The sequence below is a fragment of the Muscardinus avellanarius genome (assembly GCF_963383645.1).
Source record: "Muscardinus avellanarius genome assembly, chromosome: 15".
NCBI classification, from domain to species: domain Eukaryota; kingdom Metazoa; phylum Chordata; class Mammalia; order Rodentia; family Gliridae; genus Muscardinus; species Muscardinus avellanarius.
The window spans coordinates 49,430,337-49,451,553 of NC_137801.1; the positions used below are offsets into that span (position 1 = coordinate 49,430,337).

The 21,217-nt window shown below is 42.1% G+C and overlaps 1 protein-coding gene across 3 annotated transcripts in view; it reads left to right on the plus strand.

Annotated features, from left to right (window-relative positions):
- Positions 1-18,410, plus strand: part of SPTBN1 (spectrin beta, non-erythrocytic 1) — a gene marked incomplete at both ends in the record, with an annotated part of 147,574 nt that extends 129,164 nt beyond the window's left edge. The window contains 10 exons of one of the 3 annotated variants that reach the window (XM_080711284.1): positions 1,697-1,941; positions 3,225-3,363; positions 5,300-5,384; positions 7,753-7,949; positions 8,914-9,026; positions 9,678-9,741; positions 14,282-14,520; positions 15,788-15,961; positions 17,433-17,475; positions 18,192-18,410. In XM_080711284.1, coding sequence (XP_080567410.1) covers positions 1,697-1,941; positions 3,225-3,363; positions 5,300-5,384; positions 7,753-7,949; positions 8,914-9,026; positions 9,678-9,741; positions 14,282-14,520; positions 15,788-15,961; positions 17,433-17,475; positions 18,192-18,410 — 1,518 coding nt within the window. Of the gene's footprint in view, positions 1-1,696; positions 1,942-3,224; positions 3,364-5,299; positions 5,385-7,752; positions 7,950-8,913; positions 9,027-9,677; positions 9,829-14,281; positions 14,521-15,787; positions 15,962-17,432; positions 17,476-18,191 lie in introns of those variants that run through there. The other 2 variants (XM_080711285.1, XM_080711286.1) reach the window with 2 other exon arrangements.
- Between the last annotated feature and the right edge of the window lie 2,807 nt (positions 18,411-21,217).

Here is a 21,217-nt window from a genome sequence, read left to right on the forward strand (position 1 = left end):
CTCCCAAGTACTGGGATTACAAGTGTGCACCACCATGCCTGACTTCCATCAATCATTCTGAAAGAGAAAAAATAGGATTCTGATAGTTATGTCTTTTTTTCCTCAGTATAAAGATTTTGTTTAAAAGATGTTTGACAGTGTAATAACAGTATAATAGTAAAACCTAGTGTGATCATTCTCTAGTTTCTTTCCTTATCTCTGCAATTTCCTTATTAATCTTATGCTTTTTAGTTGAAAAATTGTTTTTCCCCTAAATTATATAGTCCTAAAGAAGAAGCCAGTTTTATTAGAAATATTAGCTTTGAGCATAACAGGGATCTTGTTCTTATCTGTTATGGGTATATTGATTATCAAGTTTAGGGGTTGGCAACCATTTTAAAGGCCAGAGAGTAAATATTTTTAATTGATGGGACAACTTAGCTCTGCTATCTTAGCATTAATTTAAAAAAAGCTAAGACAGTGCAAAATGAATGGGTATAACTTTATACAATAAATCTTGGTTTATAAAAGCAGCCCAGATTTGGCCTCTGCAGACTTAATAAGTATCAGTCCTGCTGTACTTTGGGGTTTGTTCTTTGGAGAGGCCAACTTTACCTGACTACCATTGTCTTCTCACTTCTATTTAATCCCCCCCACCACCACCACCAGTATTGGGGATGAAACCCAGAGCTTTGAGCATGCTAGGCAAATGCTCTGCTACTGAGCTGTATACCCCAGCTCATTTCTTCTTAATTTCTTTGACTTTCTATGGCTGCAAGTTAATTTACCTCTCTAAGCTTCCATTCCCAGTGCTTTTAGGAATGAGAAATGTTTTTCAGTTATTGTTGTAGAACAAAATCTTAGGGGAACTTTTGGGATGACAACAGACAAAATACCGTAGCCGCAGCAGGACTTTCTTCACCTATGAAATCATTTGCTTTCAGAACTTAGAGAGCATTTGACTTCTGAGCTATACCCCATCCCTATTTTATTTTTTATTTTGAAACAGGCTCTAAGTTACTATGTGCTAGCCTTGAACCTACAATCCTATCTCAGCCTTCCAACTACTTGGAATTACAGGCATGTGCACACACACCCAGAATTAACTTCATTTTTGATCTTTTGTTTTTTGTGTAGACAATGGTATAAGAGGAAGCTGATAGGTATTTAATTTCCTAAATATGCAAGGATATATGTAGAATAAATTTCCTAAGGTGGAACCATAAAATCTAAAGTGGCCTATTATACTCCTATTAGTAGTGAATTGGCTCATTGACAAATGTATCATCAGACTTGAATTTGGGCCAACAAATAGTTAATAGATTTCAGTCCTTGCCATATAACATCTTTTTATGTTTAAGACCCATTTGTGTTTTTTAATCTGAAATTTCTCTTAATGCCAGTTTTTGTGTTATTTGATTGTCTTTACTCTGAATGCACAGATGAGATATTATTTTTTGTAATATATCTAGTTGTGCTCCACTCATACCATCTTTATACTCCAGGGGACTTCTACTAAGCTCTCCTGTCTGTGTCCCTGTAGCATTTTGTTTTCTTATTTGAATAGAATTAATAAGCTGAGTAGGTTTGTAGAAAATATGGCTTTTCATGGCTTGGATCTCCCCAGAGAAATAAATGGAGAGCTCCAGTGGGTGAGGGGCCAGTGGAGGAAGGCCACAGTGGTCACACGTGACTTGTCTTCCCCTTGGCTTCACAGGTGAGGCAGCTACAGGAGGATGCAGCCCGCCTCCAGGCAGCCTATGCAGGGGACAAGGCCGACGACATCCAGAAGCGCGAGAACGAGGTCTTAGAGGCTTGGAAGTCTCTGCTGGATGCCTGCGAGGGCCGCAGGGTGCGGCTGGTAGACACAGGAGACAAGTTCCGCTTCTTCAGCATGGTGCGTGACCTCATGCTCTGGATGGAGGATGTCATTCGGCAGATCGAAGCCCAGGAGAAGCCAAGGTACTACTCTCAGCCTCTGGGGTGTATAGGTATTTGGGAGCGACCCCCACTGTTTCATTTGATCCCATACACCAAAGCCAAGGAACAGGGAGCCTGTTGATATTAGGCCCTCCCAGTTCACCTCTGCCCTCGTGTTTCCTGTTCTCCCAAGCCCCCCTTTCCACAGCTGTGGACCTGCACTTCAGGCAGCCATGTAGCACGCCTTGAGCACAGCTAACTGCCTTATCTTGGAATGAGGTGTCTTTTTGAGGGTTTTTTCCTCCCTCTTGTAGCTGTATTGGATTAAAAGTCACTCTTACCAAAGGTATTGCTCTCAACATTCTTTATAATGTGTTGTGGGATGATTAATACTTATACTATGCCTTCCCTTTGGCTTTGTTTTATTCAAAGCATTAATGAAGAGTTACTAGATGAACAAACAGGCACATATATAACTTCCAGTTTACTCCTGCCCCTGATGTAATTGAATACTGAGCTGTGCTGCAGTAGAAGAAACACTGTTATCATTATTTACACTTTAGAGTAAAATTTTTTGTGTGTGTGGTGGTACTGGGGGTGGAACCCAGGGGCTTTTCTACCTCCAGGCTATACTCCCAGACCTATTTTATACTTTATTTGGAAACAGGGTCTCACTAAGTTGCTGAGAGCATCACTAAGTTGCTGAGGCTGACTTCGAACCTGTGCGATCCTCCTGTCTCGGCCTCCCGAGCGCTGGGATTACAAATGTGTGCCACCACTCCCAGCTGAGAAAAACTATTCCCAGGGCCAGTAGAGTTTGATCCATGAGAAGATCTCACAGCTGCCCACCTCTGATTCCTAAGCCAGATCCCCCTGTGTGTAACTCCTCATGTCTGAGGACAGAAGCTCAGTCACTGTTTGGGTTAAAATCCTTGGTCTGTATCAGATAAGGCCGTGGAGTACCTGTTATTGCCTATGTACCTTCTTAAGGAGAGTCTTTCTGAATTGCATTTTAAGGTAAAAGTTTAAACAGTGATCCAATAGTTTTTTTGCACACACCTAGCAACCATTTTGAATTATGTAGGCACATACAGAAATAAAAGGAGCCTTGTTCTGGATGTTTGTTTTTAGAGCTGGTCCTGAGTTACACTGTTATTGTACTTTAACCTCAATGACTCCCCCCACCCAGCTCTGATAGTAAATCAGCTCTGAACTTACAATTAGGCTGTCAGACAATTTCCTTCAAATTAGTATGTGTTTTGAATCCCACACATTTAGTTGAAAAACTTGAACTCCTAAAGGAGATGTTATTTGTCTAATTCTAGGGATGTGTCATCTGTTGAACTATTAATGAATAATCATCAAGGTATCAAAGCTGAAATTGATGCTCGCAATGACAGTTTCACAACCTGCATTGAACTTGGAAAGTCCTTGCTTGCGAGAAAACACTACGCATCTGAAGAGGTAAAGTACTGCTTTGCTTTGAAACCATGGGGCAAGTGCACTTGTGCTGAGTTGTGAAATGATTTTATTCTATGCATGTGTGTCCATGTACACGCACATATATGCACAGAGAAATACGTACAGTTGTCCTTCATATCCATAAGAGATTGGTCCCGGGACTCAATGGATACAAAAATTCATGGATACTTAAATCTTTTATATAAAAATGGCCTATTATTTATGTATAATTAAGCACATCATCTATTCTTTACATCATCTCTAGATTACTTGTAATACCGCAATGTGGGGTAAATGCTATGTAAATAGTTGTTACATTCTACTCTTTAAAAAAAGCAAGGAAGCTGAGCGTGCTGGTGCACACCTGTAATCCCAGGACTTGGGCAGTTGAGACAGGGTGATCACAGATTTAAGGCCAGTTTTAGCAACTTAGTGAGACCTTCAGCAACTTCCCGAGACCCCATTTTAAAATAAAAAATAAAATAGAGCTTGGAGGTATAGCTCAGAGGTAGAACACCTGTAGGTTCAATCCCCAACAACCATACACATACAGTTTAAAAAAAAAAAAGGAGTCTATATTCAGTACAGATGAGGTTTTTCCCAAATATTTTCAGTCTGTAGTTGGTTGAGTTCTCAGGTACAGAACCTGCAGATACAGAGAGCCGATAATACAAATGCACACATGCACATACTTAAATATTTTTCTTTTTCTTTTGTGGTCCTGAGAATGGAACCCAGAGGCATATTACCTCCAAACTACACCCCCAGCCCTATTTTATTCTTATATTTTGAAACGAGGTCTCGGTAAGTTGCCTAGGGCCTCACTAAGTAGGCCTCGAACCTGTGATCCTCTTGTCTCAGCCTCTCAAGTACTGGGATTACAAGTGTGTGCCACCGTGCCTGTCTTAAATGTATTTTAAAATTCCTTCTTTCCTCTCTGCCTATAATACAACAGTTACACAGGACTCAAAGCCCACATTCAGTAATTTTATGGCATGAAAGATAATTATTACAGGTCTCAGGTTGAAAAATAGCCTCTTTTACCTCATCTATCATCCTCTTCTGTCCCCATATCCGTTGTATGTGTCCTAGTTCACTTTGCACTCAGGTGGATGGTTGCAGATGATGTTAGTGAAGAGGTAATGATGAGCTCCTTGTGTAGCTCCCTTCATGAGAATGGATGTCCTCTCACAGGCCAGGGCTTTGCCTCTCTTGCTCCCTCTCCTGTGAATGTGTTTGCTGCAGCCCCACTGTGGGGCCCAGTGCATTAATGGTCTGCTCATAACAAAGCAGCTTTGAGCCCGGTCCTGCCTTCCTCTCAGCCTCTTCTGAAAGAAAATTAGCCATGCTTTTTGTCTCCTCTCTCAGGACACTGGTAAACTGAGCAGGTCGTTCTAAGCTTAAGAAATTAAACATTTCACTGGGCATGGTGGTGCATGCCTGATATCCCAGCTTTTTGGAAAGCTGAGACAGGAAGATTGCAGGTTCAATAACAGCCTCAACAACTTAGTAAGACTCCGCAGCATAATGAGACCCTGTTTCAAAATAAAAAGCCAAGTGTGGTAATCTCACTACTTGGGAAATTGAGACAAAAAGATTACAGACAGGTTCAAGGCCAGTATCAGGAACTTAGCAAGACCCTCAGTAAGGCTCTCTGTAACTTAGTGAGACCCTGTTTCAAGATAAAAAAAATATAGTGGGGCTGGTGGTATAGCTCAAAGGTAGAATGCCTCTGGGTTTAATCCCCAGTACCATACATACATACATACATACATACATACATACATACATACATACATACGGCTGGTCATGTAGCTCAGGGGTAGAGTGCTTCTGGGTTCTATTCCCAGTACCACAAAAGGGTACTCACCATAGGGAAGACAAAAAGGATGTGTAGTATGTTATAGTAAAATGTCTCTGGTTCCTTCTTTTCATACAGATCAAGGAAAAGTTACTACAGTTGACAGAAAAGAGAAAAGAAATGATTGACAAGTGGGAAGACCGATGGGAATGGTTAAGACTGAGTAAGGACATACTTCATTTATCTCTGTGCTCTTTTTGGGTATCCATGGAAAGCTTGCAAGTTTATATTCCTGCTTTAAGTGATATGGTGTTAGCACTTAAGGATTCTCAGAGTTCTGAATGCTTTTTTCCTTAATGTCCTGTGTCATTGCATGCTATATTTTTAAGACATTCCATGTGGCATATTCATTGTTTTTTACCCCATGATTGATTGTGATGTTGTGAGTGGGATTTGGGTGTTCTTTAGGAAAAAGTGGAGGTGACAGTTCCACATCCTTCTGGGAGAGTATGGGCAGAGGCCCGGCCCCTCAGTTATCTTTGAAGGAATTCTTGAAGCCAGGTATGGTAGTGCACACTTCTAATCCCAGTAGTTGGGAGTCTGAAATAGGAGGATCAAAGGTTCAGAGCCAGCCTCACCAACGTAGTGAGGCCCTCTACAACTTAGTGAGACCCTGTTTCCAACTAATAAAATAAAAAGGGGTAGGGTATAGCTTGGAGGTAGAATGTCCCTGAGTTTAATCCTCAGTCCCCCCCAAAAAAAAAGAATTTTTACTTCAGCATCAATACAGTAGAACATCAGGTTTAAACCTGTTGTTCATAGTATAAGGATGATGTCAAAATAAAATAAAAGCTAACATCTACTAAGGTTTTATAGTGGACATTGTTCTAAGTGTTTTTAAATTATTTCTGTGTTTATTCCCTACAATAGCCCTATGAGGTAAATTATGGTTTTTGTCCTCATATAGTATTGGGAATAGTATCTTACAGTGCTATGAACACAAAATAGCCCAATTCAAGCATATTTACCATACTTTGACATTCTATATTGGAGCTCCGGGCTCTGTTCTTATTCTAAGACCCATTTGCACACACTGAGTGTACCTACTAGAAATTAATTCTAAGGGACCTTTCCGGAAAGATGTTTAGAAGATCTCATGAGGGCACTTCATGTTCAGCCCAGAACCCTCCGATGCCCTGCTTTTGGCCATTTGGCTGAGAATTTGGTTTGTAAGTTTTGAAAATCCCAGAGCAGTTTCATTCAGTTCAGCTAAACTTAGAGGTGAACGAGCTGTGAACTAGACACCAGGCTTTACTCCAGGGACACAATGATGCCCTGCACAGTCCCCAGCTTGAAGAGCTGGCACAGCCCTAATGCAGAGGTAGCATTCTTTATGTGCTGTGTTAGGTGACATCAAGGTGCCAAAAGAGACAGTCCACTTCCTTCTAAGGACTGTGATACTGCCCACAGACCATTTCTTATCTGACCAGTCCCAGGTATTGCTTCATGAGATGCAGAGAAAAGTAATGTTTGCAGAATTGCAAATACAGGTTCTGCCCTACCTCCTCATAACTGAGGTAGAAACAGTGGTCTGTAATTCCAAACCTAAGCCCACACCCATCGCCACCATGTCCCCTCTTCTCTGTATCCTTCCCTTCCTCTCAGCTCCCTAAGAGAAAACAGAACTCCCACCTAGCAGAAGGATAACATGTGAATGCTGGCTTCATTGTGGTGTGTGTACGTTGTGAATCCCTGCAAGGCACTCAGGGTTTATCTCAAGCAGTAGGGCTGAGTAAGCAGAGTATATTCTAGAACTCTGCAACCTAATTGGACTTGGTTTGGTAGCCACTGTCCCACATGTGGCTTTTGAGACTTGGGATGTTCTCAGATTGATTTTCAGTCAAATCCACCTTAGATTCAGACAGAAGAGGGGAAGATTTTTAGGAGAGCTCAATGATCTTTTTTAGTGATTACATGTTGAGTAATATTTTTTATATACTAGGTTAAATGAGTCATATATTAAACTCAGTCTCACCTGTCTTTACTCTTATTTTTGTGACCACTGGGGAACTTAAAGTTGCATACTAGGCAGGTGTGGTGGCACACACTTGTAATCCCAGCACCTGCGAGGCTAAGACAGGAAGATCACAGTTAGAGGACAGCCTCAGCTACTTAGTGAGGCCCTTTGCAACTCAGTGAAACCCTGTTTCAAAATAAAGAATAAAAAATAGCGCTGGGGCTGTAGCTCAGAGGTAGAATGCCCCCAGGTTCCTTCCCCATTACCACACACACACACACACACACACACACACACACACACACACACACAATATATATATATATATATATACACACACACACACACATACACACACACATATGTATATATATGTGTGTGTGTATATACACACACACACACACACACACACACACACACACACACACATACACATATATAGTTGTATACACTGCTGACTTGGCATTTGTACTGGACAGTGCCAAGTCCAATAGAGTAGAACTATGCCACCAGAGAGCAGTGGTGCCAGGTAGCTCTGCAACCAGCATTCACTCACTCTTGGTGCCCTGTGCAGTTTTGGAGGTCCATCAGTTCTCAAGGGATGCCAGCGTGGCCGAGGCCTGGCTGCTGGGACAGGAGCCATACCTATCCAGCCGCGAAATCGGCCAGAGCGTGGACGAGGTGGAGAAGCTCATCAAGCGCCATGAAGCATTTGAGAAGTCTGCAGCAACCTGGGATGAGAGATTCTCTGCCCTGGAAAGGCTGACCACAGTGAGTGGCCCTTAGGTGCTGGAGTGCTGCTCTCTTGGGACAGGTTCTAGAGAGGAGGTCAGGGATGCTGCCTTCTCAGACCCCTCTCAGGTTTAGGATCACTTATAGTAGTCTTCTGCCTTAGATCTGACTGGTGATGTTTGTAATTCTCTTTTAATATGCGTTTCCTTCTGTATCTCATAGAATTTCTGGATTCCTTAAAATTTTTGTCAGAATTTCAGGATTCGTATTTCCACATACAGCTTGATGATCCTGGCTATTGTAAATCATCCCTGTTCCTGAAAATCTCTTCTCCAGCATAAAAGACATAGAATAGAGCTTGGTTGTGCACTGGTGTTTCTTCTCCCATGTTCTTTGCACTCCTGATAGAAAATTGATTCTTTGCAGGACAAAAATGATGACTTTTCCTTTTAATTTCTACAATTCTGTGAATTTATATATGCCTGTGCACTGTTGTATTAAATCAGTACTTTTGGTGTGTGTATGATGCTTATAAAATAGCTTCATTTTCAGGTAGACAATTCTGTGGCTTTTTAATATGTTTGTGGAGTTTGGGCTAAACAGATAGCTACCACAGCACAAGTGGCTTTCTTGAGAATTTTTGTAGTTTTCTCTCTTGAATTTGTTTCTTGTGGGAGAACCCAGTCCCAGATACTTTTCCTCCTTAGCAAAGTTGAGAGTTGTGTCATTAATTTAGACATTAAACCCATGCTCCCAGGGGGCATGCAAACAACTTACAGGAATTTTGCCAGCTCATAGTATGGCCCTCCATTTCCTGCAGTTTCAGGTTGTAGCTGTAGTTTCTGTGAACTTAACTGCCATTTTGTTCCGGATGTTAGAGTTTCACGTTGTCCATTGTGAGCCAGTGTAGAAAACCAGGCTGGAGGGTCTCCTGCATCCTCTGCACCCTTTTATCAAAAGAGCCATTTGGGGCTCTACTCACCATCTCCATGTTCTCCCACAGTTGGAGTTACTGGAAGTGCGCAGACAGCAAGAGGAAGAGGAAAGGAAGAGGCGGCCGCCTTCTCCGGAGCCAAGCACGAAGGTTTCAGAGGAGACCGAGTCCCAGCAGCAGTGGTGAGTCTTGGGCATCTTAGCTTCAATGGCAAGTGACATTCATGGAACATCTTATCCCAGCCCTGCCCTGCAAGGCCCAGCCTTATGCCCTTCCTATTAAGTATTTCATTATGCTATATAGAATCCCTAGAGTCGCTTCTGAGTAACATCTGAGGACACTGACTCCACAGTTACATAGCTTGTGTAGGTGGCAGAAGTGGGATGTAGTCTGCCACTTTTACTGCAATAGCACCTATACCTTGCTCATGTACATTTAGAATTTCCCTAAGATTCCTTGGATGGATTCACACATCCAGATTTCAGGCCACTTATTTTGTAATAATGCTCTGTGAAAATTTTGGGAGATTTCCTATAAGGTGTAGGTTGTTTATTCTCTGTTTACAAAAGGCTGATTGTTTTGCTGTGGCCTAAACTCCATGTAAACTTCTAATGTGGCCTTTGTTTGGTGAGAGTAGGAGCAGAGCATTCCTACACTCTTTCTTCATGTCTGAAATACTTGAAAGTTCTGTTGTTGTTGTTATTGTTTTTTCTTAATAAATTATGTGAAGGAGGGTTGCTTATGTTTTCTTTCTCCTCTTCTTTCTTCTCTTCCTTCCCCTTCTTTTTCTTCCCTCTTCTGGCCTTTTTTTCCCTTTCCCTCTTCCCTAACAGGGATACCTCAAAAGGAGAGCAAGTTTCCCAGAACGGCTTGCCGGCTGAACAGGGATCTCCACGGGTTAGTTACCGCTCTCAAACCTACCAAAACTACAAAAACTTTAATAGCAGACGGACAGCCAGTGACCAGCCATGGTCTGGACTGTGAAGTTCACTACCATTTGTCAAGAACCACTTTTTCCAAATCCTGTTGGTTTTGACCTTTTGGCTTCCACTTCACCCAAAATGTTAAAAGTTTTACTTAATTCATAGCCTTCCTTGGTTTCATATTTGTTTGCATTTAATTCATGTTCATTTGAGTCTCTTAACTGATGGATACTCACTGCCTTAAAGCAACATACTTATCTTTTGTTTACTTATTGTGAGCTTTTTACTTTATTAAGATTTTACAGCGAAGCCCTTACATGAGTAATTGAAATTAAATGAGATTACAGCATAATGAAGAAGAAAACTAGACTCTAACAGGTATGGCACATCCAGTTCTACTAACAGGACACAGTACCACAGTATTGGTACTGTGTTATTTACAGATATTATTAACCTGCAGTAGTTACTAGTAACTAGGAAGACTAGTATATAGGGAAGGAGACATTCACTACTAAGATTAACACATAAAATCAGCGGTGTAACATTCCATGAACGATGCATCCATTTATTGAAAAAGAAAAAAAAGCTTTTAAGTTTTAATTTTAGGCACAGAATTTCAAACATTTTGAAATCCTTGGGTCATTTATTACTTTTTACAAGCCCATTGCTCTTTTTCTTTCTGCCAAGTCCTAAACTGAAAACTGCAAGCTTCCTTGCAGCAGACACTGCAGCCAACCTTGGGAATAAATTGCCCGCTGACTGCCAGTACCACCTTTGTCTTGGTCACTGTCGACGCTGCCAGAACTCAAGACATGATGGGTAATAGCAGTTTTAAGTGTGTTTTGGAAGCCTGCCTACCAGGATTCCAGGCCTCTCCATTCAGTGGCTTTGGGGTGTCAAACTGTTGTAATTTTTTTCAAGCAAATGGAACAAAAGCCATTTTGGTTCATCCTGATTACTTGAACAATGCTCTTGATGGACCGTGCTTGGGAGCACTTGCATGCCTCTGGCCTCAGAGGGCACATTAGTGTCTCTGTAGACAGAACCCGTTGTTTGCTTCAGATGAATCTTCTGATTCATTCATTTTTCTCAAGACTCTTCTGTGGAGTTCTCTAGAAAGGAGTCTTGTAGGATGGCATTTATTAGGCCACTTGTAGGGATTGAAAGTGTTTAACAAAAATCCTTTTCTTAGGAATAAAAGCTGATGAAAGAGGTAATTTCTTGGTATTGATCAAAACAAAGTCCGTATTATTACATCAAAGCCTTGTGAGACATTCACTTGTTCATTTGCCATATTTAGATGTGTTAGTGGAATCAGAAACCTGTTTTGATATGTGTTCACCATGAGTTAAGTCTAATTTGTCTTTTCATTTCATGATGCATGTCTTTTTTTTTCTTTTGTCAGGATAACATCATATAGCATCTTGTTTGTTTTCTTTATCTCTATGTACATATCTATCTACTTGTGACTGTAGATGGGTATATAGATAGATGCCAAGCTTTTTATGTTCTGGGGGTTGTGTGCACCATTATTGGGTCTCTGCCTTAAAACATGCCCAAATTCATTTTAGAAAAAACTGCTTCATCTTTGGCTATTAGGGAAGCTGACACGTGCTTCTGGCCCCAAGTTAACATTATGTGTGTCACTGATCTATATGTATATATGTGATGTTTCCATATATATATATGTGTGTGTGTGTGCATGTTTAAATTTTATATCATTAGGACTTATGCCTAATTTTAATGCTTTTTGTATTCAAAAGATCAAAAAAGAAAAAAAAAGTACACATAAGCACATGAGAAAGAAGTGCTATGATGCTTTTAAAGCATTTGCTCTTGTGCCTATTTTTATCAAAATTTTTAAATTATAGCTTGCCAGAACAAAATTTTAACTATCAATTGAATTGTATTGGAAGAAGAAGAAGCCATTTTATTCTTTGGAGTGATGATGCAGAGACTCAAGTTAATGAACTTGAAAGTAGTGTTGCTTTGTGCACTTTGAAAAGCAATCAGGTGTTCCCTGTGCTACTAGCTGTCATGTTGCATTTTTGTTCACCTCCTGATTCAAGCGTCTCAGATGTGCCAGCCACTAAAGCACGCTGGACTAATTGCTAAAGAGAAGTGGTGTAGGGCGGGGGCAGGGTGTGTGCACATGTACCACTGTGGATCATAGCACTGTGATTTGCTTTAGATGTTTGTCTCTAGTGGTGTGTTGTCTGTTGGCATGCTTAAAGCACATGTCCATTAAAATTCATTTTGTTCCTTTTATTTTCCTTGTTTCTGGTTAGTGATTCATTTGCATAAACATTAATTATCTCTGCATACTGGTTTGGGGTTTTCTCTTTTCTTCTAACTCTATAAAGAAAAAATTTTTGCTGCAGAACTTCCCTCAGAAGAAACTTCCCTGGCCTTTCACCTCCGTTGAAGTCTGGCCAAGTGTAATCAGTTGCAGCCTTTTTCAGATCAATATCTCTAGCCAGGTCATGACTGTCACCAGCAGTTTTCAAGTTAAACCTGCAGCACTAAATTTTTTTTTAACTTGGTTTCTGTACATACTAACCCCATGTCTTTCTGAACTCACACTTGGCTCAGGCCTTCCACACCAAACTCATACTTCTGCTCACCAAAATTTCCTGAAATCTCACACTGGAAGAGATTTGTCAACTTGAAAATACACTCACAGGGTTTTTTGTTTTTGTATTTTTTGTTTTTGTTTTTGTTATTTCCCCTCCTTTAACTCTCCCTTAAAAGTGAAAAGAGAAGCCAGGTACAGTGGCACATGCCTGTAATCTCAGCTACTCAGGAGACTGAGGCTGGAAGATCATGAGTTCAGGACCAGCTTGGCCAATACAGTGAGACCCCATCTCAAAAAAAGTGAAAAGAGAGAAATATTTTCAAATAGCATATTCCTCATAAGCAGTTGTTTACAGGTTATTGCTAGCAAGTCCAGGATAACCATACATATACACTCCCAATGTGTTTCTGCTTAATAATCCATTTCCCATGTTGCTATAGAGTAAAGGCTTCCAATAAAAAACACCCTTTAATTGCATAGCCTCTAGTTATACTCTAAATCCTGATGTTAGCTATAATAATTTCCAAACACATAACATACATTTGTGATTCCCCGTCCCTTCCCAAATTTTCATCAGCCCTTTTCCCAAAGAATAAATTTTATTGAAAACCAAGCATTGGGCCCAGCCCTTTAGATAAGACCTAAGTGAGAGATCGCTTTTCCAAGAGTTGACAGATCTGGGTGTTCAAGTGGTGGTGGCCAGTCTACCGCTTCTCCTGTTGAAGGTTGTTGTCGCTAATTTGGTGTCAGTTGGATTCCCAGCAGCAGTGGTGGGGGACATAGCCATTGAAACCTCCGTGTTTGTCATGTATGAGGGGTGCAGGTTGTCTGTAATCCACTAAAGCGTCAGCCACACCCAGCTTCAGTAACTCGCTAATCCCACACCCTGGGTGTGTATCAGCCAGGGGCTGCTACAGTTAATATTACATAGTTGGTGGTACATAGGCTGAAAGTGATATAATCAATCAAGACCCTACTACATTTCCAAAGCCGAAAAAGCCATGAGGGTTACAGTTTAAATGAGCTTGGGAAGGAACGCTCCCGAAGACGTCTGCAGCCCGAAGGGTCAGAGCCTCTGGAAGCCTGGCTGTCTGGGCTTTCTCGTCTCAGTGCAGCAAGGCACCGTGATCCACCAGCCTGTGATGGGGAAGGCCCTGGTTCTGTCTTTGTTTGGGGGTAAATAGCTGTGTGGTGTTGAGTGACTGTGATTGGCTTTTCCAGCTCCTTTAACACAAACTACAACCCACTCACGATACAACTTCGGCAGATGTGGTTCAGTTGATGTTTGTTGACTTGCCTCATTTCCTTCCAGCTTTAAAGTTCCAAAGTCTAACTGGGATGGTAGATGTGAAATGCATGACTGTCGTCCTAATTTCTGCATGTGTTGATGACGATGTGTTGAGGGGTGGGGGAGGAGCACCAGAACATTTTCAGAAACCCAAGGTCTTTCCTTGTCTTACTCTGGGGGAATGCTGTGTAGTTCTGATAGAGTTGTCTCTCCATCTGTTTGTGAATGCCCTTTCGCTTAAACTTCCAGCCCTTGGTGGCATCCTTGATTGTAAGGTGGCTGCTGTATAACGTCCACTCTCTCATATTTAATATGTGTGATTGTTACCGTTGTCCTTCTGTTTCAAGGTAACCATAAGAGGAGATGGTCTGAGCAATATTAGAGAAAATGGATTAATCCAAGGAGTAGAGTGCAGTAAAACTCACACTAGCATTCGCTTTTCTCATTTCCCTGTAAGCGGGCGGGCATTAATCCATCCCCACCTTCTAATGTCCTTGGTATCCAGCTGGCTTTGTGGGGTGTGCAAGGGTTTTACTGTACTGCCTCCATCTGTGCCAGGCATTTATACACAGCCACGAGTGCAAGTCAGAGCGTATGTGGTCACCCCCATTGCTCACAGGGTTAGCTGAATGGCCTCTCCGCTGTCCCTAGATGGCAGGTACAGCGGACACAAGTGAAATGGTCAATGGCGCTGCAGAACAGAGGACGAGCTCAAAAGAGTCCAGCCCGATCCCCTCCCCTACCTCTGATCGCAAAGCCAAGACTGCCCTGCCCGCTCAGAGTGCTGCCACCCTGCCAGCCCGGACCCAGGAGGTGCCTTCAGCCCAGATGGAAGGCTTCCTGAACCGGAAGCACGAGTGGGAGGCCCACAACAAGAAAGCCTCGAGCAGGTGAGCGCAGCTGAGGCGGGGCAGGCCTTCTTCTTGGGACTGACTTTGGGAGGTGGGAGCAGAGTGCTTCTGACTCCCTGAGAGAAGGAAGCGCAAGTGTAGAGGGGCCTTGGTGGTTCATCTCGAGAGAGTTTGCTAGATTGAGGTTGGGTTCTCTTCTCGTTTTTCCTTCTCTTTCTTAAGTGATGTGATTTCACTATAAGACTCTGGGATTTTTCTTTTGAAGACACTCATCATTTCCCCTGGCCTTGTCTTCGTATCAGTCTTTATAGTATTGCCCCATAGCCCCAATTTTATTATTTAACAGATGAAGATGCTATGAAAGCTCACTTTCTGTAGAAATCTAGTAAACCGCAAAGCTGGAGTGAAACTCATATCTGAGTCCAAAGCTTGTGTGCTTAACTAGTTAGTAAGTGAGAACTGCCGAGGCCGCCATGTGCAGCTGTATTTCACACAAGTGGATCATGCCAGATGAGGGCTGCCATTCACACTGAGGACAACTATGAACAGTTATTTTCTCCATAAAATTAGCTTAATGTGACAGTTTGGTATACTCACTGAGGAGGGGACATCTTAGTCTAATTCCCCCCCCAAAGATAGCATAAGTGCTATGGGTCCTAGATCTGCCTTCTTGTCAAATGGCTGAGCCACATAAAGAATGAAGACAAAGCCAGGTGTAGTGACACTTGCCTGTACTTGGGAGGCTGAGACAGGAGGATCACAGGTTGGAGGATAGCCTCAGCAATTTAGTAAAACCCTCAGCAACTTAGTAAGACCCTGTTTTAATTTTTTTTTAAGGGCTAGGGAATGTCACTCAGTGTAGAAAGAACATCCCTAGACTCAATCCCCAGTATAACCAAAAAAAAAAAAAAAAAAGTTAAAACTGAAAGAAATCCTGCTTGAGAATTCTTATGCTTCAAATAAGGAAACTGGCCTGTACCCCATTACAATAGCAGAAAGCCCTAAACCCCAATAAAAACCTTCCCCTTAGAGCTAAGAGTACCTTTACTTAAAAGAAAGTGCCATGTTTTTCCCCAAATACAGAGAACGTGAACCCTTAGGAGCCTGCCACTGTAGCAACATGTCCTCTGTCCCAGGAGTCTCGGTGGGGGAATCTTGTTCCATTATGTAGTGTTAGCAGAATCAGGAGGGCCTTTCAGTAAGGGGTCATACCATGTTATGTGCAGATTTCCATGCCATTCAAATCCCTGATTATTTAAGAGAACGTGACACAGAGCATTGACTTTCCTTTCTTTACCATACTCAGGTCCTGGCACAATGTTTATTGTGTCATAAATAATCAAGAAATGGGTTTCTATAAAGATGCAAAGACAGCTGCTTCCGGAATCCCCTACCACAGTGAGGTCCCTGTGAGTTTGAAAGAAGCCCTCTGCGAAGTGGCCCTTGATTACAAAAAGAAGAAACACGTGTTCAAGCTGAGGTACGCATTGTGCTTAGCAGTTGCCTGAACATAGATGTGTTCTGTCCTCGCTCTGAGGGTTGGTTTTCTTACCCCAACACCATGATCAGTCTCCTCTCTCCTCTGCCATTTTTACATCTCTGATAGAGTGGGACACCCATTTGGCACTGGGCTTGGTTAGGCTTTCTCTGGGTTCTTTAGGGATAGTGGCCAGCTGCCAGCTTCCCCTGCTCCACCATGCAGCCAAGCACAGACAGAAAGGGAGCTTCTGTGTCCTATTCTGGCATTGATTGTTCACAGCACATAAAGTGGGCTGTTCACATCTCATCATCCTAGGGAATCTTAGAGAAACAGTTTTTCCCCCTTTTGAGCTTATCCCAACCAGGGAGTCGCTGTTACTTGCTCTTGAGTTAGCTGCAGGCAGGTCCAGTGAGTCTGCCTGGAGCTAGATGGAGACAAACCAGAAATGCTTGAGTGGGGCCAGGGCCTTGGCTCCCCTGGAGCCATCTGGTTCCAAGCACCTTTTCCCATACATACCTACCCACAGAGTGGATTTGTACTCTGAAGTCCTCCTTATGCTTGGAAATAGAAAACTATTTTATCTTTAAGAATGTAAAAAGTAAACATTTTAGTGGTTCGCTCCCTAGTTTTGTACCGAGTGCTCTGTTGCTCTGAGATCTGGATAGCTGTGGGCTTTGTTGTGTGTTTTGGAACAGTTGGACAAGGCCAAGTACTGCGGAGGGGAGAGTCGCCCGCAGTGCACTTGATGGCGCCATATTGGAGAGCAGCATGGGGAGCTCTTTGGGCCTTGGGACATTTGATGTTTTGTCAGACAAGGGGCAGACAGCGTAGTCCCTTAGCTGCTTTCCTGGATAGCATTCTGGAAAGTTCAGGGTATTGGCAAAGGACCACTCCCACCACTGCACTCACAACTTCTTCCTCCTGACAGCCACAGTGAAGGATTAAACCTTTAGGCCCCAGGTACCAGCCAAGTGCTCGTCAGTGACCTACAAATGTGGCTTCTTTCATTCCAAGACACACTCAAGAAGAAAAATCTAGGAGTTCTTTTCTTTGTCTCTTCAGAGACTCTGAGATATGTAAATGTAGGGAGTATAAACTTAGTAGCAGAATTTCAGAAGGGCTTATTATTTTTAAAGAGTTTTTTCTTGAATTCAGTTTAGACCACTGATGAGGAACCAAGTGGTTTTTGCCAAGACAAAGCCAAAATGTTATGACGCTTGGGTCTCTTTAATCCTCCCAGTGCGTCAAAGCTCCAAGCTGCCTGTGTATATTGAATTTGCCCAGTTAGTTATCTAGCTTCTTGATGTCCAGGCAGCCATATGGGGTCTCCAGGCATGGATGATGATGTAGGTGGAGCCCTGGTTTGTGTTTCTGGTGTAAGTCTGCTTCTATCTCATGCAAGATCTGGGAGTTGGGTTATTTTACTTCTCAAAAGTTAAATTGTGACTTAATTTTTTCTTTGAAATTACAGGCTAAATGATGGCAATGAGTACCTCTTCCAAGCCAAAGACGATGTAAGTTGCTAAGTTTCATGTCTCTCAGATACTTAGCTGTGTATGAGTGGTTACGGGATGACAGTCTTTATTCGTGATATCATTCACATAAGTGACGACCAGGGGTGACATCCTCAGGTCTTTGGTAGCTTGTCTCTAGAAGGCAGTGGGCCATCCTGCTGTCCCTCGCAGTAGGAGGATGGCTAGTACAGGAGCCACTGGAGTGGAGGAAAGAAAACCTTGCCCTCCCCCTCCCCATGTAGGAGGCACAGTGAGGGAGACCCCAGCCCCCAGTCAAGAGCCTTGCCACTATACCCCACCACCTTTAATCAACTGTTTAATGGTATGCCCCACAAGAAGGTCCATTGATGAAAACACAACATATGTAATTCTTTAAATCTGAAAAAGCTCTTTCAAGCAAGAGAGTCACCCTTTAAATAAAGAAAAAGCACTTTCTAGGGTAATACCTGACTCTTTGTAATGTTTGTTGAACCATATGCTGGAAAGACTATACTTTCAGTGATCATTTCTATAGTGTGTGATGATCTTTAGATACCAGAACACTGAATTCTGAGAGGCTGAGTCAGTGTGTGTAAGGACAATGCCCAGAAGCAACTCCCCTGCCTCAGATGCACATTCCTGGCCTTCTGGCTGACCAAGGCCTGTCGGTTATCCAGTGGAGCCAGAGCGCCTCACACCATACCTCTTAGAGTCTCACCTGTGTCCCCTCTGTCCAGGAGGAGATGAACACATGGATCCAGGCCATCTCTTCTGCCATCTCTTCTGATAAACATGACATGTCCGCCAGCACCCAGAGCACGCCAGCATCCAGCCGGGCACAGACCTTACCCACCAGCGTCGTCACCATCACCAGCGAGTCCAGTCCCGGCAAGCGGGAGAAGGACAAAGAGAAAGACAAAGAGAAGCGCTTCAGCCTTTTTGGCAAAAAGAAGTGAACTCCTTTCCGTCACCTCCTGCCCTTCTCTTACCTTTTCAGTGAAATTCCAGCATGTAAGCTCAGAACCAACACGTTACTCTCTGTGCCTAATGTTCCTCAATGTGGTTGATTTTTTTTTAATTTATAGAGAATTTCGGGGGGGGGGGGGGAATAACACTTAAACACTATCTCCAAGTTACAAAAGTTTGAGGTGCAGAGGGAAGGCCAGATTTTTTTTAATGAAGTTATATAGATTAGATCTCAATATTTAAATTGTTCCTCAATTTTGTGAGGCTGTGTTGGAAATAACCCGCCTCTAGTGCTGTTGGTTTGCAAGGCAGCGGTGCTTAAAAAATATTTTCTGTGCTCACCAGAGACAAAAATGTACCAATATCCTGACACCATTCTCTTCCATTTACTTTCGGTGGTTGCCCTGAGTCTTGACTAATGAAGTGCCCACAACAGGTCTAACCTTTATTAAACAGATCGTGTATTATGATCTTGCTGCAGCCATAGTGCAGCTCCATGTTAAATCTACAGACCAAACCATTTGTATCTGGCATCACTTACTAACAAATGACATGCGGCTTTTCTGCATCAACTGCGACGTTCGACAATGTTGAGAATGTCGGTATATAAGAAGGAATAGAAAATTGATACTGTTTTAAATAATCTGTAATTTCAATTTTTTTGCTGAAATACATTATATTGTATGTTTGAGATAATTCTAGTACAAAGTATAATAAAACTAGGTGTATAATAAACCTTTAAATCATTGATAAGTGTACAAGTGGAACTGAAGCATTTACTGGACAAAGTAATGTTACTCTAAGGTTACTTGCTCGTGCGTGCGTTGCCACTGTGTTATAATTTGCTTCATTACCTTGCTATTTGATACATAGTGTGCATTTTTCTGTCACTGTAACTATTGTAATGACAAATTTTCATCTAACTGCACAATCAAAATGGCATTGATAGGAATGAATTCCAGAGGCTGGGCCTGAACAGAGAGTGGTCGCTCAGGCCTGGTGCTCCGTCGTACGACCTGTACCTCTCAACTTTTGCCCTATCTGTTAAATATATGCTATGTCATTAAATGCTTTTAAATCTAGCAGGGTGACTAATTGTTTTTCCTCTCCAACACATGCATGCCAAGTGGGGAAATTGAGCAGGAAAAAATGACAAACAGAAAGCATTATGCAGTCAATCTAGATTCCTCTTTGAATTTTTGTATATGTGTGGTGCACGAGTTTTGAAAAGTGACAGCAAACAAGATGATAACTATGACTGTTGTAGTGACACATGCACATTTTATCCTTTATTTATCAAAAAGTTTATCGGAGCTTTTTAGCCCTGAGATAGGAGTAGGCAAACTTTTTAAGCCCTAGCTCCCCTCTTCTACGGACTTGTTAATTACTTTTATCTAAGTCAATTTACATTCGAATAGTTGCCTGCATTTAGGCAGAAACCAAGTCCTTTCACGGATTTTTGAAATATAATAATCATAGCTTTCTCAAATCTTCCTAGGCCATTCCCAATACTGGCACATATACCACTTAGCATAATTCTCTAGAGATTCATCCAAGTAATGTTTCCTGTCAATAGCTCATTCCTCTTGTGACTGAATAGTGTACTATGGTATGGATGCATCTCTATTTAGCCATTCACTTACTCAAAGATATCTAGGTTGTTTCCAGTTTGGGCTACTAAAAGCTGCTATGAACATTTATGTGTGAGGTTTATATGAGCATAAATCATTTTTCTGACCTAAAGAACTACCCAGGACTACAAAGAATAATTCTTAAGTTATTAGATAGCCTCTCTATTCTCCCATGCAACCTCGTTTTTAGGTAGTTTTTTACTGTACCTGCACTATTGAGCAAATTGCTCCTTTTCTCTTGCATGCTCTTTGATCACTTTTTGACCTCTTGACAGGCTAGGCAGCAGGAGAGAGTGATGTGAGGGGGACCACTAATGCTCTGCAGTGGACTGTGATGCTAAAATGGTTAGGTTACTTAAAATATTTTCAACCTACAATGGGTTTATTGGGATGGGACCCATTGTAAGTTGAGGAATTATCTGAAGTTATATGTCTAACCAGACTGATTGGGGTGCTCCCTACCACTCAAATATGTGTGTTTGTGTGCTTCTAAGTTCAAGGGTTTTTTCTGCCTGAGCCACCCCCTTTTTTCCTCCAATTCTCTGGATTAAACATTCAAAGAGAAGTGCTCTAGCAAGGCATGGTGGGTGACTCACGCCTGTAATCCCAGTACTTGAAAGGCTGGTTTGAGGACAGTCTCAGCAAGTAGTGAGATTCTTATCAACCTAGCAAGACCCTGCTTTTACATAAATAAAATCACCTCTGGGGATGTAACTTGAAGGTAGAATTCCTCGGGATTCAATCCCCAGTATCACAGAAATAAATAAAAATAAAGAGAAGTGCTTTTCTGAGAAATATTCCCCAAGTGAGCTTTAAAGTTAAATGTGAGCTTTAAATTAGTTTTTCAATATTTAGATCCAATTTTAAGAACACAGACCATCCTAGAAAAGAATGACCTTTACATCTTATAGAAGAAAAATTCAACAGGCCTCGCTATAAGAAAGAATGTTACATCCTGTTTCAGGCTTTGAAGGTTTTTTGTAAAAAGCCCATCTCCGCCCCCCCCCTCCTTTCCCTCTTCTCTTCCTCCTCCTCTTGATTGAACCCAAGGGTGTTCTACCTCCAAGCTATATCCCAGCCCTTTTTAATTTTGAAGCAGGGCCTCATGAAGCTGAGGCTGGGCTCAAACCTGTGATTCTCCTATCTCAGTCTCTCAACTGTTAGCT